This window comes from Adelges cooleyi, unplaced genomic scaffold (assembly GCF_023614345.1).
Source record: "Adelges cooleyi isolate 19-005CV unplaced genomic scaffold, UGA_ACOO_1.1 ACOO_flye_CR_arks_rails_tigmint_CR_PRNA_376, whole genome shotgun sequence".
Lineage (NCBI taxonomy): Eukaryota > Metazoa > Arthropoda > Insecta > Hemiptera > Adelgidae > Adelges > Adelges cooleyi.
The window spans coordinates 9,381,135-9,407,680 of NW_026096053.1; the positions used below are offsets into that span (position 1 = coordinate 9,381,135).

The 26,546-nt window shown below is 33.0% G+C and overlaps 2 protein-coding genes across 3 annotated transcripts; both read right to left on the minus strand.

Moving 5' to 3' along the window:
* Positions 1-26,300, minus strand: LOC126841039 (uncharacterized). Its single transcript, XM_050577253.1, has 6 exons — positions 26,067-26,300; positions 24,333-24,803; positions 18,781-18,889; positions 2,503-2,835; positions 2,166-2,419; positions 1-1,591 (listed from the first exon to the last, which is right to left on the minus strand). The coding sequence occupies exons 2-6, from the start codon at positions 24,788-24,790 to the stop codon at positions 1,144-1,146; spliced, it is 1,602 nt and encodes a 533-aa protein (XP_050433210.1). The 5' UTR covers positions 24,791-24,803; positions 26,067-26,300; the 3' UTR covers positions 1-1,143.
* LOC126841037 (uncharacterized) lies at positions 5,836-8,568 on the minus strand. Of its 2 annotated transcripts, XM_050577252.1 has the most exons (3): positions 7,187-8,568; positions 6,445-6,669; positions 5,836-6,348 (listed from the first exon to the last, which is right to left on the minus strand). In XM_050577252.1, exons 1-3 carry the CDS (start codon positions 8,559-8,561, stop codon positions 5,981-5,983), a joined length of 1,968 nt encoding a protein of 655 aa, XP_050433209.1. In that variant the 5' UTR covers positions 8,562-8,568; the 3' UTR covers positions 5,836-5,980. The 2 variants fall into 2 exon arrangements, with proteins under 2 accessions (XP_050433209.1, XP_050433208.1); XM_050577251.1 differs by having other exon boundaries at positions 5,836-6,669.
* Positions 26,301-26,546: the final 246 nt, after the last annotated feature.

Genomic DNA, 26,546 nt, shown 5'->3' on the forward strand with positions numbered 1-26,546 from the left:
AAAAAATATTTATTACGATTTTTTTTCTATGTACTAATAAGAGACAATGATCAGATTCTACTAGTAGCTCTAAGAACATAATATTTGAAATCAACAACATTAAATTTGATGTCTTCATAACAAACCCATTTAGATAATCGACCAATAATTATCAAGCGTGACAAGCAACACAACATTCAATCAGAGCTGGACACGATATTCTTAAACTCTAAATTCTTTAAAATGCTATTTGAACAAATCTGGGTTTGGGATTTAATTAATAGTTACAATTTTGATCGCTGTGAATACATTTTATTAATATTTAGAAATAATTATACAGTGAACATAGTACATAATATAATAATATTATTTTTATGCGAGTATTAATTTCTTAATAATAGCTAACATGTACACAACAACAGTTTACTAAAAACAACAAACATTAGCTTCTAAACAAAACTCTGTTAACGTTTAAAATTAAAAACGCCTACGGAAAATACTTTAAGGTCATTAAAAAATAATTAAATCTCAATAATTATAATCGCGTAGAGAATAATATGTTAATTTTTAAAATCTAGTGTCTTTCCTTTTCAAATTAAACATACTTTGTAACTCGATTACATCTAACAGTATAAATATTTGAATTATTATCAAAAGAGATGTAAAATAAAATAAAAAAAGAAATATAATATTTGCAACAGCTAACAAGCGTAGTACTTTAAGATTAAAAACCGAAGAATTCATCAATATTTATATGTATATAGGAAGCATTATTAGGAATGTTTATAGGAATTAACAATTTAAAATGTAAAATAACAAATTAAAACCTATTAATACTGCAATATCTCGAATAAAATGATTAAATACATGTATATAAACGCAACGCAAGTTATGGTTTTGAAAATACTTATTCAAAATTCTTCTATCCTGACTTTAGCACCTAAATTCTTTGTTAAGCAAAACAGCACAACCGTCCTAGTGTAGACACGACTTTAACATACAAGAAATCTTATAACAACATTAAGTACCTTTGGCGTGCAAAATCTTTATATGAGATTCTCGACACAATAGTAACTCTAAAAAAACTTACGTATATAAAAAAAATTAATAATAACAAAACAAATATAATAAAATAATAATAACTACTACTACATTTTGATCACTTTATGATTCGTTTGAGTTTGGTTTTTTTGATGAAACGCGCCTGATTATTTTCCTAAACGACGAAGTCCACTTGATCGAACGGTTGAACGCTCCTCTCTCGACGCTGGGCAATTTGTTGGGGTCCGTCGGAGTGGCCGAAGCGGACGAGATGCCAGAGTCCAACGAGAACTGACGGCGGTCGCTAATGCACTTGACATCGTCGCCCGTTTCTTCGTCTTCACTAGCCGAAGAGAATGCATCGTCGATATAGGAGACGAAGCGCGACAAGGAACCGCTCGCTATAGACCTCTCCGGTGTTGTCGGTGGTGTATGCGGAAAAGAACAAGCCGACAAGCGTTCGGCGAGCTTGGCACACTCTAGTTCTATGTCCGACGTGGACATGCGAGAGGCCGAACGGCGGAACTCGTCCAGCGGAAAACAACTACCAATCAGCTTGGAACTCTTGTCACTGTAAAATATAAAGAAAATTAATTTTAATCAGGGAAATAATTTTAGTAGTATATACACCCACAATAAATATCTTTTTTTTTTCATAAAATATTTTATCAAACAAACTTTAATTATAATTTTTAAAAGTATTAAATAACTGTAGAAATGTGACATTTTAAACAAGTTCTAAACTGTTTTCAGCAGTAATCACTAGAAATTATTGTTTTTTATAAAAAAAATTCACTTCACCAGTACAAAATTAGCTTCTTGTTAGGGGAACTTTTTTTGGGGGAGGAATTAATAAACAAAACTCGTGTGGACCACCCAAATCCGGATCTCGGACTTAACTCGAGATACATCAGAGCTAATCCTTCGATATTGTTATCTACGTGTCGTTTATCATAAGGTGAATTATTGTATTTATTGGAGTTGCTTCTGTTTTATAATGGAAGATATGACTAATAGGGACTCCATTAAGCAAAAATATGTATATTTAAAAATGTAGAGTTACAAAACTTTTACAATAAACGACCCACCATTTATTATAAATAAATAAAATGAACATTATATAAATGTCCGGAGGGGTAACTTACCCGTTTGTGGTGTACCCGCCGAACGTGCTTCTGGTGTAGGAACAAACCGAGCACTTCTTACGTCTGCACGTGGCCAAGTGTTTCATGCCCTTTTGCAGCTGACTGTTCAACGTGGCCGATTGCTTGGCCATTAACTTCAGTTCGTTCACCTCGAGCTCCACGCGTTTAGCTTTTTGGCTGGCTTGCCTGCTGTTGGTGTGATACAAGTCGGCCTTTCTGCCCAAGTCCTCCAACACTTCCTTCAGTCTGGAATTCTACAAAACAACATTTGATTAGAGAAATGACCACACCGTTCTAACGATTACTAAAATAAACAACAACGGCGACGAGACCGTACTTCTTTCTCAAGGGTATCCTTCTCGGCGGCTATTTCGGAAAACTGCCTGTAAGCGTCCATGCGGGCCCTCTCTAAGTTGCGGCGGGTCACCTCGGACGACTCGGCTTGCAGTCGCAGCTGTTTGTACGCCTCGTTTTTCTCCCTCTCCAGACGGTCCATCCACTTGACCATCTTGTCCTTTTCCGTCCGCAATTTCTCGCAGTCCTCTTCCAGCCTGATCACCTTTTCCAGCTGCAGGAACAGCTCTTCTTCCTTCTCGTGCAGCTCCAAATCTCTGGTCACCAGTTGTTTTTCCAACTCGTGATGAGTGTCGATCGAACTATCACGTTCCGCCTGCAATAAATAAAAAAAAAATTGAATACACCGCATTAAATCGCATTCGATCGACGGTGATGATGTCCAACAAAATTACATAGGTAATAGTAATCATATTATATCCAAACAGGTCAGTCGATAAACATTCACCGCACACACACACACTCACAATTCGCATAAAAGTGGGCTTACACGTCACGTATTCGTGCTCTGTTCGTCGCCACCATTGTTGTTTTTGTTCTGTTATAATATTGTAGATCCAAGCGGATCTACAATTTATTTATTGCACTTAATCCGGTTTTTTTTTTTATACTCTACACACTAAAATTTATCGTCCGTGCACATCGCCAGCAATATAGCAATAAAGGACAAGAGTTGTCTTGGCCGTCATCGCGGCCTGCGGGCAAGACGGCGACCGAAAAGTAAACCGCTAATACTTAGGTAGCTAAACTTATTCTGTTTTTCTTAATAATTATTATTTTAAGTGCTGTTCTAATAGAATGATGTCATCATGTTTTTCGTCCAGTGAAAAGCAGGCATTAATTGTGTAATTACAGTGACGCCGAACGTAGGTATACCTCATAAGAAAAAAATGTCATTAAAACCTAAAAAAGTATATTGGAAAACATAAAATTCGAAGGTAAGCGGTTGTCATGAGACGTATTTTGTGTTGTCTATTCTACTAGAAAATACTCTGCGCTTTACCAGGAAACGGTTTTAATAATATTATGTTCTATTAGACAGTCGACAGACAACATTTTTCATGGCAACGGCTGTCGCGGAAGTGATCGGATCGTTTTTTTTATTAACGTTACCGTTAATAAAATTTGGCTTTAATGTAAACCACCATATGGATATTACTGAACAGGTCCAGTCCGTTTGCATAAATAAGCGAAAGCGGAATTCGATCGTCGGTCGACTATGAGTAAGTACTCAATAATAATAATAACTAGAAGCCCACTGTGACTCGGCGGAATGGCGCGAGTTTCCAGCGCTCATTACAGCCCGGTGCTGTTAATTTTCAAACAGTTTCGATTATTATCTTTGAGAATCCGTATTCAATAAACTATAGATAATTAATTATCTCCTCCGGCAACAGTGTGGTGTACAAAAGAAGACGTACTTCGCGAATGAGGTCATCGTCTCGGTTTACGCAACAACAGATAATTTCCTAGACTTCGGATTGGCGGCGGTAATGCTATTTCAGTGTAAGCAAAAAAGCGACTCCCACTTCGCCTGAGGACAAATGCCTTCACCTTCGCGTGGTATTTGAGCTAGCTTGACGGCCCTTTTTTTTCTTAAATTCTTATTTTGTACCTTTTTTGATTTTAGGTTAAAATCGAGTTAATCACAACCAACGGTGTCGTGCACGGGAGAAATTCGGGTTGACCTATAGCAATCGATACCGCCGCTGTCCAGACTATAATATAATATTATAAAATAGTTGTCAAGACCCGCTTGGGGGGACAAAGCTCGCATTGGCCGTCAACCGATATGCGCAAACGACCGGCGAGGGCGTGATTCGTGTATAGAAGGATTACAGGCGATTTTTTTTTGCATGTGTAAAACCAAATTGGAAAAGACATTTCATGTTTGTACCACCAGCAGTGATCCGGTTTCAAAAACAAAATGGTCCTTCGAACCAACCGCACACAAGACCGCGATACTCGATGGCTGTAATAATATTTACAACAACACGAGTGTCGACGATGAAGCAGGAACGAAATCATATGCATTGTTTATATTACTGTTGCTAAAACGACAAAATTAAATGCTAATAAAATTTCGAAAAAATGTACCCAAGAGACAGGAGACACAAATCACAATATTTATACTGACAATACATTACCCTGACCTGTTTAGATAATAAAAAAAACTAAGGACGGAAATTACGAAGGTTCGTTGAGAGTTCATTTAAATAAATGAAAACCATGAAAGGTTCTCTTGGGCAATGGGCAATGGCAATATTATAAAATCAAACACTCGGGAAAGAGTTATTATAAAAAAAGCTCAATTAATTGAAATATGACGTTATGGACACTAATCAAAACGCTTTGTTGGTTATTTAATTGGATTTTGCATTCAAATATACTGAATATTTGTTAATTTATTATTTCATTGGAGCTTTAAATCCAGTCGCAGCTGTATTAACCAACTAGTCACACTGACCGTGATGGCTAACGACTACATTCTTGACCGAAAAAACTCAATTTTCTCATTATATGGTTGCTCAAGATTTGAATTTTTTTTCCGGTATACTATCAGTACTTATAGGAATTTGACATAGGAGAAATAGGAATGTGTCTAGCGTAAATGACCCAGATGATATTAACACATCCCAACCAAATGCACTGTCTTACATTTTAAGTTACAAACACAAAAATTTGTGAATTAAAATAAAAAGTTTTGCGTTGAACCAATAAAATAATAAGTACCACAATATATTGGATATATATTTTTTTTTTACAAAATTGGAAAATTTGTGAATTAATTTCAAACTAGATTAGGTGAAATCGCGAAACTTCTTACTAGTGTAAATCGATAGCAGAAATAGTATCAAGGCGAATGTCGTCCGACCGACGTCGTGATCCATAACAATCTCAATATTAATTTACTCCAAAATTGATGAACTATTTATTATTATATTATTATATTGCATTGCAACTGAGAAAATTCAACAATTTAATTTTACATGGCCAAATTTTGTTATTTTATTATCATGAATATTTTTTGCAATTATAAGTGATTGCATAAGCTTACTGTTTAATTATACTGTATCAATTTATAATATATCCATTTAAATAAGAAATGGAATGAAAAAATGGTGTCTTATACAATATTTAATTAATGTCTTATTTATACATTAAATTTTGACAAATATACTAAGTGTTTTGTAAAACATGAATGCTGATCAGAGAACAAAACTTCTAAGCTCATTTAACTTTTAATTTATATACGTTAACCAAATACAATGTTTATGTTTATATCTTTATTTATAAAATTACTAAATCGGTGATTATTTTAGTGGGTTTTTTTTATTTAGCTGCTTCGGCTTTCGCAATCACTCAATGTTTTTATTTTTATCCTTAAACTTATAACTGTAACCGTCCAAGTTTGGTTTCTAGTGTAGGTCTATAATGTCTTGATCGGAGCTACCCTTGGACTAAACCGTACTATCACTTTCGCAATCGGTATCATCTATTTTGTTTTTACCTTTTAACTTATAACTGTAATCGTCCAAGTTTGGTTTCTCGTAATGGGTTCTCCCTACTTCACCTGAAGACATTTTATTACTTTCAATGGATTTGTTATTGGATTTAAAGTTCAAACTAGACGCTTTATTTTTATTTAATTCTTTAATTTCATTCGTTGAATTGTCATGCTCATTTCGCGCTATCTTTTTTTTTTTTTGATCTAATAAACAACTATCGATTATTTTCATTAAGTTTTCTTGTTCTTTTTTTATTTCTTGAATTTCATCACTTGTATAACAGCCATATTCAGATTGCGTTGTCGATTTATTATCAATATCTGAAAAATAATCATCGTGTATTTCAACTTCTCGATTTGAGCGGCGGCGGCAATCGACCAAGGTTGGTTTCTCGTAACGGGAACTCCCAACTTCACCTGAAGACATTTTATTGCTTTCCAGGTATTTGCTTTTGGATTTAAAGTTTGAACTAGACGTTTCATTTTCAATTATTTCTTGAATTTCATCCATTGTATAATTGTCATGTTCAATTCGCGTTGTCGATTTATTATTAATATCTGATAAATAACCATCAAGTATTTCAATTAGTCGATTTGAGCGGCGACAATACCAGTCTTCATTATCATTTATAATCAAACTTCCTAAAATAAAATAATTAATTTAAGAACGGCTGGCGTAGTTATGTCTTGACCAAACATTAAACATTTCTTTGATATTTAGTTTGGCAAAAAAAAACCTAGTCGATTTTATTCAATACTATCCTCTTACTACCTAAACATCATACAAAATTACTGATAATTTCAAATCATAAAATGAAAGCACACATATAATTTGTAGTTATATTTTAAGGAAATATAACATTCTAATTAGTTTATATAAACTCGAGTTTTTTATTATGATTTTGATGTACATTGTTAAAACAAATTTATTATTATCAACGATAATACGAACAAATTTAACAACTCTTCTGTATGATAAGTCTAGATAATAACCAATGCTTGGCCAAATAGCCTTACAACATCGGCTGTATGTAAGTTTTCTCAAATGAACTTTTTTTTTATAAAGTAATACAATCATAAGACTGAAACTTTATTTTTTTTAAAGATTTATGTTTATTTATCAACTTGTTTGTGAAATTATCGAAAAGAGTTAACTTACCAACTACGACCGACTGAAAGCAATCCCGTGGCATTTTTCTAAACATATTCCTGTGATCGATGGTTCTTTTTACAATCAAAAATGAGTTTTCATGTAATATTAAAACGCGGTAAACGAAATCTTCGAGTTTAACAATCATTTGTTCAACATCCGACCAAGCTGCGATCACATTCTCTTGACTTTCGAATTTCAACCGATTCAATAACATAGGTTTTGAACATAAATTTAAAACGCATGATAATAAATTGGGGTTTTTTGTCTTCAATTTACTATAGTTTACATGATTTACAATTATTTTTAGTTTGTCCGCTATTCTGTATACATGCGTTTTCACTTTTTGGGGATAAATGTCTAGGTTTAAATCAAGATAAATGACTTTCAACAATTTATTACCTAGTTTAGTTATCATTTTTCTATCGTAATCAAATTTTAGATTGAATTGTTTGACGTACATATGCACACAAATGAACAAGGGATGTATTGTGGCCGCTAATACCTGTTGTTGATAAGATTTCAAGAAATTACCATCGAAATTCAATATCTCATAATCCAATAAATCACCAACGGTATGTTCAGTAGTTTGATTATTGACATGCGAATTCACAACAACATCACACATAAGGTTTAACACATCATCAATAACTGAAGTACTTGCTGATTCCGCATCGGTCCGTTTACACAATCCGGACATCGTATCATAAAACAGCATATGTTTTGGAAGGAAATCCTCAAATTTTTTCTCATTTAAAGTCTGCTGGAATATCTCATCGACTTCTAAGATCATTCCATTTAAAAATGGCTGTATCTTTTCAATATCGGTTTCTACTAGAAGTTTGGACAAATGTATAACTAAACGTCGTAACGGTACAAACCGTGGGTTTAGCTTATGGAAAGTAAACAGAAAACGACGACAAGAAGGGTAAATAAAATTTAAAAGAGTAGCAGTTATCATTTTATGATTGACTACATACCCTGATCTCAAGCTAAATTTGTCATATTTTTTTACATTCTCGCCTTCGTTTGGATTGCAAGGGCTGTACACGTTCAGACTACCTGTTATGTTGTTTAAATACAAATTAACCATCATCAAATCCGAAGGATACATTTTACTATTTATGTTTCTCAACTCGTCAAGCATGGCCAACACAATATATTTGTGGCTCTGAAGAATCTTACCATAGGTTCTGACATTATTATCATCGAAAATCGCTTCGTTGTTTTTATAGTAATTAAGCACAAAATTTCTCTCGTTCAGCTCGAAAAATCTGAACATATATCTTGAAAAAAGACAATGCAAATGCAGTGCGTCTCTATTCATCATTGTTGAAATCGATCCAATGAATAAAAATATGATAAACACGATCACACCATACATGATGATATCTATAATACAACTTTTCGAAAAGACGTGAATAACAAGAATATTGTAGAAAATTTGTTTTTTTTTTTAGTTTGATACGTATCTACGCATTTATTGTTCTACTTTAGTGATTATACGAATAAGGTTGCGTATTTATTCAAGCTGTGCTTCGAAAATATAAATGAATAACAAAACATTTTATACTAAGGAACCAGATTTCGTTAAAATATTTTTGCTATGGTATACATACTCCAAACAAATAACACAGTAAAAAAGAGCTGATAAAATATATACCTACATTACAATAATACAGTATTCTGCTATTTTTAAGTGGCAAAAATATTCAATAATACATTAACAATTATTTCAATTGCGACAAACAAAAAAAGTACTTGTTTTTTTTAATACAATTAACACGTTAATAAATTGTTCACGTACATTTTCATTTTTAGAAATTACATTATTTTAATGTGACATCGATATGATAATAATTGGTCTTGTAATTGTAGTCTTATTATATTTAAAATTATAAAAAATAAACTCTAACGGGTGGCGTGCGGATTTGGTTTAAACAAAACAATACAAATAAAGACATTTTTTTATAACACTATAGCACTTATCACAACATAACGCCAATGCACCAGTTTTACGGAGGTTATGTTTGGTCAGTTATAAGAACACGTTGAACATTCAATTTAACAGACATTGATATTAACACACTTGCAACATAAAGTACTCCGTACTCGTAAAATCAATAAAAATTATTAATATATAGGATTTATGATTTTTTTATTACTGGCTACTGCTAATACATTTTTTTTATATAAAGCCTAAGGATAGAGGAGTTTGAAGTATTCAGGCCGGTATATTATTATGTAAACATTGAATACGAAATTGGGAATCGAAAACCTTTTAGCGACATCGCCTTTACACGGAGACGACTTTTTTTCACAATTTTCGAAAAAACAAATCATCAGACGGTATTCTTATACTTATGCGCATTTTGCTAGTATGTGCCCACGCTCAGAGCAGTCAAAGCAAAGGGCAATGGTTGCAGACTGCGTGGGGAGCGATAACATAACTTGCACCTCGTCCCAAATCTGTTTTTCGCTTTGTATACAACATAAAACGTACACTATACCTAATCCTGTTTTATCTTCTCGACTCCGTTCTCTATTGAACAAGTTCGAGATGACTCTTCTACTTTCGAGCCTATTCTCTCTAGTAGGTTTATTGTCTCCTACACAACGGGTATTTAGTGAAATCCCTATGGCGTACAAGAAACCGAACGACAAAAAGACCCTTTTGTTTGTTTTTTTCTTATTACTTTACTTTTCCTTTTTGCGTTATAAGTCGAACCCGTGTCGTGCTCGTCGCTAACTGCGTGCGCGCCCGATCAGCAGCAACGTTCATATTCTCTATAATGCTTTCTACTGCTAATACAAGTTATACAACACACTAAACTATTATAATACTATGTACCAGTGACAATATTTAGCATTGGTGCGGTGGCGTGCGTGCCTTTTTTCACCAAAGGACAAAATATTGCGAAATTGCGTTTTACTAGCTGTACGCTGTGCGATAATTCAGCGTACAAACATTTAACGTACCGGGTACAAAAATTGCATAGACTGATAACATTATACATAAACACACATTCTATATACTATTACATAATATATTCATTATTATTATTGTTGTTGTTATCATGACCTCCGTTGAATCGCCACGATCATGTCGGGAAAAACATAACTACAGAAACACAGTACTAAAATTGTATGCAATAAAAATATGTTCTATAATCTCCCTTAAATCAAATACTACTTCATAGAGTCGGTAAAATAAGCACCGAGAACTAATTACACTATATCTTTCAACTCCAAAACATCATCATCCAAGGTTAAGGATTTCACATAGTTTATGACTACACTAAAACTATTGAACAATAGTTTTAGTCGTGCTTGTTACCACTGTTATATAGAATACGTTTTAGATAGGTATGTTTTAAAACTTAATTTTGCAAATTATAATCACGGCAGAGCTATCGTCTTACATAAGATTCGTTTAAACTATGTAAGACAATAGCTCTGGCGTGATAATAATTCACAAAATTAAATTTTAAAACATACAGACCTATTAACTTCAATGATAGCGCAATACAAAATATGATTTTAAATAATCCTATTTGAGTCAAATATTAATTCCATGTTATCAACACACTTATTTGTTAAAATAATTTATCGGTATTAAATACGAATCAAAATACGACGTTATGCACAGCGTGAATGTTTTGATGTAATAACATTCAGACTTTATGGTCGAAGAAGATATTAAAAATGCCTTCACGACTTATTGTTTCACACGAATTTTAAATTACCAACGATCTGGTAAAAACATACAAATCAATTATCGGATGTTTCGTTATACATTTGAACTAGGCGAGCCGCGAGTCATGCTTAGCTAAGGACAACTTGCTTGTCTCGCGCGTTTATTTAAAATATCCGTAATTCATAAGTATTGTACGATGAAATAAGAATAATAAGTTTAGATGAAAAAAAAATGGGAAATAATTATTAGACGAAACTTCCGACATTCGCGGTAAACCGATTAGAGAACAGGCCAGGTATACTTTCTCTGCGGTTCACGATAATTATAATAATACATAATCATTAATCACCATCGAGATTCTTACAGAAAAATAAAGTCGAACAAGTTGAACTCCTCTATACGTGTGTAAAAATGTATTATCGTACGGCCTGCATGAAATCTTAAAACCGATTACACATAATAGATGAAAATAGATAGGGTCACTTTCAATGTAAACAAAAAAGTGGCGGCCATTTTGTGACGGACTAAATAGTATTATACGTTATATATGTATACACTACAAATAATAATAATGTATAGATATAACATTATAGCGGGGTAGTCTTAAGAAGATGGCTGCCGCGTTTTTGTTTGTCTTAAGTATCTCCCCGTGATAATTTGTATAAGTGTCCGGGGCCTGCCGATTATACAGTATTGGAAATAATAATACGCGTGACTAATTTACTAGAAATAATTTTTAAAAAATACGATTTGTTAGAAAATATAAGTATATTTCATAATATTATGGTTCGGCGTTTTCAAGGCCTCTTCGGTTTTATCAGGAATTAAAAAACAAATTATCTTGATCGTACAAGCACTTCGCATCGTATGATACTATTTCTTTGAGCAAACCGAAACTAAAACACATTGTTACTAGTTGAAAAAACAATAATATTTAGTCGCGCAAGTCCAAAACAAATATTAATTTACCTTATTCACGCCTTTTCTAAGTATTGTTTGACGTTATCAACCAAGTGTGTACTTGTGTATACAACTTAAATTAACATCATGCCATTTTTTTTTTGTGGGGCGTTCCTTTTTTTTCTTTGCGTCTAGTCGAATATAAACGGCGCAAATCCCGAAAAGTTGAATACCGAGCCATTTAAACGGTTTGTCCGTGAAACTATGGACTTAACTATACCATATACATACATAGATATAATACCCACATTATTACTAAAGTAATTGTAGTTATTATAGTTATAACAATAGATCAAATGTATAGAAACAATTTTGTAAGGTGGGGAGTGTTTGACGACGACACGTACAAAAAGAAAACGCCTGTCGTGTCTACCGGGCGGCTAAATCACACATTAAAAACGTAATATACGGTCATTTCCATTGTTGGGCTTATGATGATTTCTCGTTGGGTTTTGTTTGAATGTTTAAGCACCGGATCATCATCTCGGCATCAGGCTATTGTTCGCCAGCTTGTATATAAACAGCGATCGTGCCCAGACGGGTTTAATAATAATATGTAAACGGAAGTACACGATTTCCCGTTACGAATGAATGCAAGACGAATATATTTTTAAATCAGCGCCGGTGAACGTCTTGGAAATATATACATCAAAATAAATACATATTATTATTATCTATACATAGACACTACCATAGATCCAACACCGTTCCATAAACATCAGTGACCGTTTCTCATAAACATCATCAGTCGCGTCAAAAACGGTCATAACAAAATATATTACATTATACGCTATGCCTATAATATTGCAACAAACGATAATAAAAGCGAATAATACCATAGTGAAATTACCGCATCGTTTTTTTAAAGAAATACAAAATACACCAGGGGCCATGTCCGGCTTCAGCGTAACCAAACATTCCGATTATTATTATTATTATTACTATTATCAATGCACGTACGCAACACAATTAAACGGGCATTCGTCGAAATTGCTTTTGGACCGATCTCAGACCGAACCACAGGTATCACCGAACCAGAGTCTGATAACTTGTTATATTATATAGTACATACTATATTATACTATGCTATACTGTTTTATTTTATTATATCATATTGATTCCAATAAACTAACCCTGTACAACAATCGTTGTTTGTGAAATTCGCCAGTACACCCTTAATCAGTTGAAGTATAAACATTTTAAGAAGGACGCGTATCGTCTCATCAAAACGTATCAACGTATCATATTATTGTTATATTCTTGAGAACACAACTTAATGGAATGCCTGAAAATTAAGCAGTCTAGTTTCGGCCTAGTACTCTCTTATCTACAAAATCAACAGCATGACTGGGCAAACTCTATGCTGAATGAAAAGTAACTAGTATTTCATAACTCGTTGCGCGGTTTAAATTATTTTTACAGATAAAAATACATTTCACATAACAACAGTTCTACGAGTTATCCGATTTAAAAGTTTAACAATTCAAAAAGATTGATGTCACAGCATTATTTTATTAACAATCGCTTTCGTTTTTTTTATTATCCCTATGCACATTATTTTCACAAAACTAATAGGACCAAATTAGTGTTGTCCAAAATTCGAGCTTAAAAGACCTATGTACATAATTATATTCTGACCTTTGTTCGACGAATATCGTTTTCGGCGGGTCATCAGTCGTCGTTTCATGATTACTAGTTTGAATAATAATAAATGTCTTACTGACGTAAAACCCCAAATTATTAAAAAATATATATACATATATAAATCCCAAAACGTTAAAAACCAAATGCTCTAGGTATGGTTTTGATTGTGAGATGTAAATTTTGTAAATAATATAATCACGCAATTTAATCTTAAGATTTCACCGAACCTATCTTTTAATGGTAGCGCCTCCAGCAAGATAGCGACCCGACTTAAAGGGCGACTTTCATTTTCTTCTAATTTTCTACGTATAAACATATTACTATGCTTATAAGGAAATATTTTACTATGCCCATGTGTTGTTTAAAGTGATCGTCGAGATGGATAATCATTTTCAATAGGAGAACGGAGAACATATTTTTTCACTTAACGATTATAACAAGCTTCCGTTGGACACATGCACGTGCTGGTGTTCTTAAACGGGACGGGCGCATATACTCGAACAACGACTTTATCCAAAGATTTATTACTGTCGCCAGGCACCAGCTGTCTGTTTTATACTACAATATTAGACTTCGATCGGGCCCGTTTGAGATCATCAAACAATTATTTAGTCACACTCGACATGGAAATATGTGTACAATTTCATAATATTATTATACTATATTGTGATATTTCGCTTGTTCTACAACAAAACCGCTGTCCAATGCCGAAACATTTTGTAGACGTGATAAATAATTTACACAAAAATAATGTGTAAAAAAAAAGAAAAAATCACAATTGTTTTTCGGGTCAATACGCACGCCTAAATTTTTTATTACTTATACTGTACACAATAAGAACAAAACCTTGAAGGCTACGACCGAACGCGATTTAATATAGGTACATAATATACGGAGTCTGATTTCCATACAACGCAAAACAAATTTCACAAGTCAATGTGCATCATGTAAATATACACATATATAAACCTGGCCATTGGCAAAAATGCATTAATGTCGTTTTCCAAGTAACGTAACAATAAATATGGATAATAATTATTGTTTCAGCAATGGTAAAAGAAGAAAAAAAACAATATTAGATATCAACGTTTGAAATCATTGTCTTCCAATCAAAATCGATACGAAGCAGAAAGGTTTTAGAAATCCCACTTAGGCCTTTCCTATAGAAATTTGCAGCCAGACCGATTGTGATTGACAGTGGTCGGTCGGTTCGATCGTCTCTATTCGTTTAGCGCCGGCGGATCCAAATCATTTGTCATTGTACGACTTGTACACGTCACATCTAACATAATACAACGTTGTGTCGTGTCCGAGAACCGCACGACTCCATATCGATTTCTTTCTGTCAGAAAAATAATAATACAGCTTATATAAAAAAAAACAAAAGCGGTCGGGACCGAAAACATCTATGGTAGGCGGGCCCGCCTTAGAAAATAAATGGATTCAACGTTAGTCGTTTCCTCCACACGTGTGTGCCGCCCTAAAGTTTTCTTCGAAATTATTAAGGGTGGAGTACTAACTGTACTCGACCATAAACGTTATTGATGTGAGGTTATTGCTTCCGCATACTTTAATATCAGTAAAGTGTTCGTTTACGACCAAAAAATAACACGAATTAAATTCACGAAATTCCCCTACGACAAATGGGGGAATATCCCTTTGCATTAAGTCGCACACAGGCGACAAATAAACTAGACGTCCATCTAGAGGGTAGGTTAGGTCTGAATTCAGTAAACAAAAACCACAGATCCGTGAAAAATAAATGCTATTAAATTAATTGCTTTTTAAACGCTAGTCCGAAACGGCTAGAGAAAAAACACAGATGTCACTTTTAGCAAAGTCAGTCTTCTTTTAAGCCGAACAGTGAAACTACTTTTGACTCGCACATAGCGGTCATCCCATTTTAAGACCTAAGCATATTAAACAGTAATAAGCTTAAGATATAAGCAATATAACCAACTCCAGAAATCGTAGGATAGATTAGAGGTTGAAAAAAACGAATGTGAATTTTATCAAGATGTTGACAAAGATTTCAGAAGACATCCACAGTCATCTTCTAGATTGACACCGACTGTCAAACCTCTTTTAAAGATCCGATTTTTTCACAAAAACTCACGAGCGGTTTAACAGACAGGAACCAGTTTATTTGTATTATAATTACACCGGCGGCATTATTAGAGACAAAACTTGATAGTCAACCCGCAACCTAGTGTTTTTCAATATGTTTAAAACTCATTAACGGTACAGTATCGTGTATGGGTATAATTTAGGCCGAGATAATAATATTTTACTTGTAGGATTTTTCACGGGCAATTTGTACAAGCAAATCTACTTAAAGACTTTTTACTGTTAAGTGTGCCTACGATAGAAACCCGCTGTGCCTATATAAAACCACGTTTGGCCGTATTCCCAATACGGTACGGATCATTTTACTCATCTTGTTCAAGAGCTCTCTCATTGTCAAGAGTTTCGAGACAATCTCCTGATGTTGGCGTCGCGTCGTGAAAATGTGGGTCACATATAAATCAATCTTTGTTGTGATGTGTAAGTAGCCTAAAGGACTCATAAGGTAACGGCCTCTGCCGCACGTCATGGTTGTAATTTCATACGGTGTAAAGAACAACGCGAATTTTACCTTGGACGCTGCGCGTATCATATAGGCGGCACCGGGCAGCAATAATTATTGATAGCCGTTGTTATTTATTATTTTGAAAAATTAAATTCTAACTGGAACAAGCATACGGGCCGGCGGCACGCAAGCGAAACGCTTTAGTTAGATGAACGCCCAGATCGATATAGGATTTCCTGTTGCCGACGGTTACCCACACGATGGGGAACAACTCTCACTTTGAGCCTGTTGCGGATTACACAACGAGTGGACAAAACATAATAATTATTATCATTACAACGGTCATGAGTAACCTGTGGTAACGATACACGTATTACATATTATTATTTTGTTCTTGTTTTCTAAAAACTTAAATTTATAAATATTATCTCGTTGTAATCGTACTCGTAATTTATTATTGGCTTTTTCTGATTATTTGTGTAACTAGTGAAAATGCAATCTGTATAAACGGTTATAGCAGGCCCCGGACACTGATAAAAATTACAACAGGGATAAATACTTATCACACAAAAACGTGGCGGCTATCTTCCTAAGACAGTAAGACTACACCACTATATTGTGTATATCTAAACATTTTTTTTAGTTGTGTGTAGATATAATACATGGTACTAAATCGGTCTTTACAAAATGGCAGTCACTTTTTTGTTTACAGTGAAAATAACCCTTCTACTTTCATCTATTCTGTGGTAATAATAACACTTAAATCTCCTTAGCCTTTTGTTTTTGTTATTACTTTTGGTATTTCGTTTTTACGAGAAGTAATACAACTTTTCGGATAAACCATAATATCATCATAATATTATCTTCATTCTAGTAGGTAGAAATCATAGATATACATATATAATAAACTAGATTGCTAACTTGTCATGTCACCAATAGAGAAGATTGAAGCAGTCACTTTCCGCCATCTTGGTGGGAATTAGAACCTTATCACGCGAGAATAATATATGTTTATAACAATCACATATATATATAATATTGATATAATAATATATACAGATATATATTACATGCATTGATAACACGCAAAAATGCCACCAGATTGGCGGACCTTCGGCTTCAATTCTTATCGCTAGTTAGCAATCTAGTTTATTATATATATCTGTGGTAAAAATAGATTATCGTTTGCGTACTCCATCCGATTTCAACGAAATTGTCCTGATAAACATTGAACGAGGAGCATTTTGTCCAGTTTTCTGAGGTTAGTCCAATGTTGATCCTATTATTCACACTGACGTGCGTTGCGACAAAAAAAGTAAATCCAAAAATAAACAAATATATAAATAGCCATTTATTATGAACTAGGAAATGTTGTCATCGCCAATGACAGAAGTTATACTTTGACCTACTTGATAGGAGATACACTGCTTGCATACCGGATGATACATCTAAATTAAGATACTCATTTTCTCAGAAAATAATTTCAGTTGTAATTTTTCTTTTTAAAAAAATATATTTTTTTATCGATGTTGTTGTACAATATTATAAAATTACCAAGTATTTACACTTTAATTTTAAAATAATGTTCTGGAAATGTTCACTGGTCGATAACCAATTTTGAATAATTACTTTAAAGTTATTAGTTAAAAATTTAGGATGGTAGGTGGAGTGCGGTTGAGTAATTTGCTCAGATAAACTAATAATACTTCATACCACCCTTCCTCCCGTTAATTAAAAGAAATTACTCAAAACTGGTTATCGACTATGGATAATTGACGGCCATTTTTTTTTTTTTAAATTAATTAAACATAATATACGTTCATATTTAGGTTTCAATAGTTGATAGCGCTTTGTAAAATACTTAGAAAGGTATATTATGTGAATATAAATATTATACTTTGTGTAATAAGTTAAAGTATTATTTACGGGTTCATAAATACATATGTAATAAATATGGCTCTGCTCTAACCTAACCTACCCTAACCTCTTTTTTTCTGATCGTAATTTTAAATACGGTTACCCTATACTCCAAAGTCTTGAACTATGTTTTTAAAACGTACTCTTAGCTAATTTTGGCTACGTAACTGGAGCAAACGTAACTGTAGACGTTAAATTTTTATGATTTTGTAACTCGCTGCCGGGCAAAATACATAGTGTGCGCAACTTAATTATTTTAAAGTCGCGATTCGACAGAAGAAATACAAATTTACACACATGTTAAACAAAATAAAAAATAATAGCTCCTCCTTTCTAGTTTCTCTTTTGGCGCTCATCGTGACTTGTCATCAAGAGGGGAAAAAATACTTTAGTATGACCCAAATAATAGACCAAAAACACATTAAAACAATAACATAATTGACTAGTGTTTGTAAAGCCACCAATGTAGTATATAAAAGTTCAATTTTAAAAACGATTAACATCGTTACGGCGACAGAGAGGCCTCCGTCTAATGTGTTGTAGGTGTTGTAAGCAGCAATTGTCGCGAATAGCATTGAACTACAATAATCAGAGAAAGTGGCGTCGATGAATAATAACAATGCATATATTATAATATGGTAAAATACATTTTTGAAAAAACTATCCGACCTACATATTGTGTACGTATATCCATTTGATATACGTAGACATTATATTTTATAAAACAACGGAAGGTACGTTGGAACAATGGTCGTATGAGAAACTATACCAATGCAGCGAATGTACCCACGAAAATAAATAATAGAAGGAACTCACCTTGATTTCGTGATATTTTTCCTCCAGATAGTAAGCCAAGCTCCGAGCTTCTTCGTATTTCCTCGATATGTCCAGGTACTTCTCGTAGTGTCGTTTGAACAATACAAATCTGTAAAAGACGAGAAAATTACATTATAATGGATTTCTAGTCGTTAGTGTTGTGTCACGTCGTGTGAGACTTGGTCGAGTAAGCCACCATTAAACCTCGGTCCACTAGGAGATTTTACTTATCAAATAAAAATTACTTTAAAATTTCTAAGATAAAAAAAATGTTTCTTTAATAATTTACACGACAATAGATCGCCAGACGTGAACACAGCATATTATGATATTATAATATACCCTCGCCTTTTTTTTTTTTTACTACATTAATATTATACTTATTTTTTATGCTCAATTCTTAATTCTCAAGAGTCATCATTTAGACAACTAGACTAAATCACTTAGAAACAAAATAAAAAGAATACATTTAATTAAAATGGTTATCCTACGCAGTAAATGCGTTGACCTATAATATATATAGATATAGATAAATAAATAATTTTAAATATTTGAAAACTTAAATTGTGTTGTATCTAAATAGGTTAAGATGACAAGTTTGTCAGAAAAACTTTATTAATAAAAAAAATATATATATATATTTGTTGTTAAATTACAATCATCTAAATCCTAAACACAAATATTTTCCCATTCAAAATGATTGTTAGACAAATATTTGCATACGATGTGCGTCCGCTGTGGACCGTTCATTCGTTAGACAGACAAATAACAATTTGGAAATTCGAGACGTTTTAATGGCAGTTTAAACGTACAGATAACTGAAGAAGATTAGAAACAAATTATCCAGTGAATAAAAGCTACCGGAAACGGTACACGAGAAGCGACCTTGTAAGTATTTAATATAGTGTTTTGTTTTCTGTCTGTTTTTTTCTCAGCAATCCGACCAGCTAACCAGAACAAGTCGAACTATATAGTAGAACGGTTCCAACGCATACTATATTATTATTTAAAGTAACAATAAGAATACAAAATAAACGCCAATTTCTTAGAATAAAAAATAATATAAAATTCGGCCTCCTTGCTGAAATTCTCAAAAAATTAAATGTTAACTGAAGGTTTGTTTTGTTGAAAACAAAATATATGAGCGCCAAATCATACCAAGTTTTCTTTGAATTTAAATAATGTTCCTTTAATGAATTATAATATAATACCAGATCGTTGAGAATGAAGCTGACTGGTAGGTATCCAATTTAATAACTATAAAACAGACGAGCCCTCCTCCTAAAAAGCTCAGAAAAATGTGTGAATTCGAATTCTTTTAAATAAGCAAAATTTACATCAAAATAATAATATAATAAAAATATTCTGCCAACCAGTGTTCAATCAATTCATTCATCAACCAGTTCAATCATTACATTGTCCATTGATCATGGTTACAACTAATAACTAGAAATACAAATCTTTAATTAGAAGAGAGTGGCCTAAATAATCTACCGTCCCCATTTTTCATCCAAAATCACCATTTAAATAGAGTCGTGTCTGTCGTTTAAACATCTTAGAACACAACAAAATATTAATTTCTTATAAGCTAGACTTTCAAAAAACAATTTTCTTATAACTGTATAATTATATACTTCATAGTATTAACCTAACCGGGTTATTAAAATGTGATAGGTCTTAACGTTTTTATCTCTCAAAAATTAGTACAAATGGGCTGCTCCTTCATCCCAGCTTAAATAAAAATACCGTATTTAATACTAATTTATAAAAAAAAAAATTAAAACGATCTAGGTGGTAGGTATCGAATAATTTTGTTTATTAATTTACATAATGACGTATAGTGAACATGTTTTTTTTTAATCTGAATATTTCTTGTTCTACCTCCGGTTATCTAAAGAACTATTAATTTTGTAGCATTATTGTTATCAATAATCATATTTGTTTTTTTTTTGTACTTGATAATATATACGTACGTCTCTTATTATTATTTGATACATGATTATATAGACGGACTATACAATTATACAAACGTACTTTAAAATCTGGGAAAGGACAATGCCCCCCCCCCTACTGACGCCCTTGAACATATTTAAATTAAAGACATTGTACAGCGCGGATGCCATAAAAATAGCACGAATCAACCTACCTACAAATTGTGTGCTTTTTATAAAATAAAAATTACAACGTAAAGCGTTATACTCTTAAGTGAATACTCTGAAGCCTACACAATAGTTATGAACTTAAACATATTGTAATGCGTACATTTTATGTGTCAAAATGTTTTTTCGCGCATTACAGGCATCGTTATATTATTATACCATCACTGTGCCAACGGAATCGTGATATGTCTATAGATTTGTGTGTTGTTTTTCACTAAATCCACACAAAAACCGTTCATTATTTAATTTCGTTAATGTATTCTGCGTTTGTCTATAGTTTATTCAAATGTGACGGAGCACAGCAGAAACCAATAATTAATATTGACCGCATGGCCGCTGTTTTTTTTATCTTCAGTTTTCACATAAATTTGCACCGAGAAATAACGAATTCGATGCTTATTTGCATTAAACCCACATACCGCTACCCAAACACGGGCGACCGACCACCACAATGAATTTCTAAATTTCCATGCGATCACGTATCGATAATACCGGTCTACAGTTATTATTTGTAATTGGCATAGATTAAAATACCACAAACTTATAAAAAAAAACCAATGTATCAATTCAAATCGTCTATAGGATGTCTGTAAATCCATATTTTTATAGCGGTACAAGTCGATATCAACAACCGTGGTCGCACCTTATAACTATTGTGCCTAATATACATAATTAATGAGGGCATCGTTTATTAACGACCTATACTCTGTTCTTGTTCCGAAAAGAGTATGTGTATAATATCGAGATATATTATATTCTAAGTAAATAAGATACCATGTTTAACTAAAAAAATGTAAGCGGTTAGATAGTACACATTTGGACAAATCATACCACGAATTAAATAAAAATCAATTGAAGAATCCAGTAAGCAATGAAAAAACATATACACGACAAATAAGCGTGTTTTATTGAATTTGCGTACTTGTATCTTGTACACAAGCATTTATAGCAGGGTATCAACACAATATAATATATACATTTTTAACAAAAATATAATTTACCATTCTTTCTAATTATTGTCATATTAAACATAGTTTACATAGGTGTGTGCACAGAATAAGTATGCAGCTGCATAAAGGACCCATGAAATCGTTTAAAAAGTCCTAAAATAGTGAAGTGGGGAGCCAAAAAAAAAAAAATGAAAATGAAACCCAAATAATTGAAGATCCATTTGAGTAAGAAAGAATTTAAGTAATCTATGCAATTATTTTATAAAAATTTGTTTATTTGAAACTAACCTAACCTACATAGGAGACTGCTCGAAAAACACCAAATTTATGTGGATGATTTGCATTTACTTCAGTCATGTGCCCGAGCTTTGCGCCACCACTGACAGTCAAATTGTACTTACTTTACCCGGGTTTTATATTTTTAAGTGTTGCTGTTTCATCCGTGTACATCCTGTGGCTTTTATAATATATTATGGCGTACAACAAAGACGTGGGATTTGGATAATCGATGCGAATATAATCGAGACATTTTGATACAAGTATCAATTGATATTCCAAAACTTTTTGCTCATCTCGGCTCGTGAACTATTCATTTAGTCACGATACGCAATTATTGTTATTCATTAAGCAATGCAAGCTGATCGTACGAGCAACATGTGGTGAATGTACATTATATGATATTAGACGACCCCCTTCCCTCTTCCAGAGATGATGAACCATCATATATCTGTCTGTAATATATAGTATAGAGTATAGACGCAAAAAAGGTCTGGAACACGGCATTACATTAGGTATAATAATTATTATGATACCGTGTTCGAGCCAAAGTCTAGTCTGGTGGTCCGGCGTTGTGAATTTTCGTACAAACAACACACGCGAGTCAGGCTAACTGGTTAAGTAGGTTCGGACACTTAACACCCTTGGGTCATTATAATAGCCGTGAACCAGTCATATCGTTTTCTCAAGGATGATGAGATAATAACCAAAGCGGTCGTGACGTCCCAACAGCAGATCGTTCGCTATTTTTCATTCTGAGAATAATCGCAACGGCTGTGGCATACATACTAATACTCGTCGTGTCGCGCCGGTGCCAAACAGGTGTAATTATTATTATTATTCAGCACTTAGTTGGACGAAAAAACAAAACAAAAACCTCGGAAAAAAATTCAAACAAAAACTATACCCGGATTCGGCGTTTCAAAGTTTACAGTAGTAAAATATAACAAATAATTAATTGTTATTGCTGCGATGAAACTGGATTTTCTCCGAGAAACCGAGTACGCGTTTCTTCTGAAAACAACATTCTCGACACCAAAATCATTACAAAAAACCGCGCAAAAATGTTGACCGTTCTATTTAATATGATATTATCATCATCATAACTAGTCCCAGTCATAACACAAAACGTGTTTCGGATGCGGTCGCATGTTTTTTTTCCAGCAAATGATTCGATCACACGCGATCCGTGACGATTTTTGACTTTTAAACTGACCGATTAAAATCTAACACTAATTATTATAATTCTGTATATATAAAAAAAAAATCCATACACGATCGTCCGCCGAGAGTGTTATTATTCTGATATTGTTTTGCCGAATGCCGAGGCATTATTTCCTAGGACTAGCAAAACAATACTCAACACCAAAACAATACTCCTCTACCAAAATTTGTTTTAACGAGAATATTTTAATAATTGTCTATTGTAAAAAAGTTATCGAGTGCGCTTTCAAAACTGCAAATCATGTTTTAGACGGGAAAAAAGTATAAAAAAATGTACATAATCACAACTGCATGGCCTTGAGCTCTATGCAATTACAAAAAAAAAAAAATACTACCATTTTAAAACCCAATTATACTGCCCTAGTGCCATATCTCTAACAGTGATGACTGGAAAATTCACATGCCAAAGAAGTTTAAAATCTTTGAATAATTGAAAAGAATTAACATTTTATAATAAAAAAAATTTAACGTGAATACAGTTATGATTAATTTCCTTTTTAATTTGTAATTAATATGTTTATTACATGAGATATCAGAACAAATTAATTTTGAGTCTGTAACTTGTTTGGGATTTGTTTATCAATTTTCAACTAACTAACATTCATTAAAATTGAATTACATTATAAGTATATATTATAATTTATATATGTATATTAAATGAAATATATTCAGTTTTAGTTGAAAAACAAAATCCACATTCCTACATTTTTTCTTATGTCAAATAGTAGAAAATTTAAATATTTACTAATTAATTTGTTAATCGTGGTAATATTTTTTTTCAATTTACCAACTGGAAAAATGGGCTAAATGTTTGAAAACATGTAAGCAGTTGCACATTGAATCAAAATCCTATCCATGTGCATGCACATTATTACCAAACCATTCTTTCATTAAAATAGTTCTATATAAACACACGGACATATTTTAATCTTGTTTTACGCACCTATAGAAATCGTTTTGAGATATTATATCACCGATGCTGTCTTCTGGATCAACGCGTTCTACAACGCTGCATCTTTTATTTGAGCTTTCTGGTGTAAAGTCACCAGTAAGTTTTAACAGTGGTACTGGATTTAAGTCTTGAGTAACAATAGGACTTTCATAATTGGCGACTGACATCCTGTGATCGCTAACATCGTCATCGTATACAACACAGGCGTCCTTTTGAATCTGTAGTGCGGCATCGCTTATGCCATGTTGCATGTCAGCTGGAGTATATGGAGCACCTTGCAAAATCAAATCATCACTACGACTGTGCTTAAGCTCGCTGTTCATACGAAAACTACTACGTGGTCCGAGTACTGGTGATAACATGCCGCATCGGTAAACTTCTCGACGAGGAGAATTATCAGCCGAATGCACCATTATATCAGCCATGTTGTCTCGATTACAATTATTCATATGAATGTGCAGACTGAAACATAATAATTAAATGTGTTGAAATAATACATTATGCAAATAAATATTTACAAATTAATTATTATAAGTATTAATTTATTAATATATAATACCTAGTAAATTATTAAGATATGTTTAAGAAAAAAAACATACTAAAATAATATGTTAGCTAGGCCCTTTGAGCATAAAACTAGTGTTTAAATATTAATTATCAAAATTGTATCTTGAAATTACTAAGATTAATGTGCATATTGAATTAAATGGTAACTTCCAATTATTAACATTTTTTTTTTTTAAAAGGAGATATTTTAACAGTTTTGACTATTGGTTTCAATAGCCTAGCAAACCAAATAAAATTAGACGGGCTGTCACTAATAATATAAAATTTTAAATCATTCCGACTTAACTGCCTTATGTATTAAAATACCCAACACTTATAAGTACATATTATTATATATTAAAGATATTATGTGAAAAACCATAAAATTGTTTTAAACACAATTTCTAAAACGAAATACGATTCAAAAGGTGATAGTACCAGCATAAAAGTTTTTTATTTACATACCTTTTATGAATTTACATCAAGGTACTAACTTTCTAGCAATTTACATGTTTCTATTTAAACCTGATTATATTTTAATTAATAGGTATCTAGCACCTATATATATTTATTGAAAATAAATCTGAATAAAAAACATTATTCTCAGCCATTAGATCAGAAAAGACCAAGGGGACGTCCAACGCAAAGATGGCTTGATGTGGTTAGAAAAGATCTGGAAGAGTTACAACCGAATTGGAACAGAAACTTGGATCTAGCTTACGCACGAGAAGTATGGAGTGATTTGGTTTTAGAAGCAAAGAGCCTAAAAGGCTCACAAAAGATTAAAAAAAAAAAAAAATTCTCAGCCATCAGAAGATGTTATAAGATAATTTTTATAAGTGTGCAAAAATTACAATAATAACTCCTCAGCTGTCTGCTCAAAGCACTAAACAGCTTTTTTATTTATTATTATATATATATATTTTTTTTTATGAACATTTTTAAAAAATTCTAGTCGACATTTCAATTTGCACTTGTCATTGTACATTTTGAGTTTTCTTACTCGACTAAGTGTGAGGTGGGCGGTGGCACCGCACTTGACACAACATTTTGGGGGTTTCGTGTACCATGTTGATGAAAAATCTCAAATCTGACCTTTACACTACAGTGTGCATGTTTTGATCGCTACCCCGGCACCCTAATAAAACTCTAAATGACAGCACACAGACTTTTACATACCAACCAAAAACCGGTGCAATCCTATTATCCGTCCAGTGGAATCCGTTCTCGAGACATTTAGATACACAGATGCACAATCATATTTTATTTAAAAAAAAATGAAAATCGCACTTTTGATATTTTGCATATATATTTTGTTTTATTATTTCGGTCGACGGCAGCGCGACGGCAATGCGGCAAACAACGAACAAACCAGAATCGCACCGATGAACTGCACTCTGCAGTCAAGCCAGCAGCTGTTACTGTTGGCATCCGAGAAACCCATGGAATACATATTACTCGGTAACGGGCAGGTGAAGTGGTGGACCGCAAACAATCGTACCATCGTTATCGATAGTTAACGTCTAAGGCCGATACAATCGTAAGTAGCTACTATACAAACAAAATAATCTTACAGAAAAATTTGTCTATGAAAAAATAAGTTGTGTAAATAAAAATATATTTTACATAACGTACACATCTCGAGCGGTTTTTGATTTG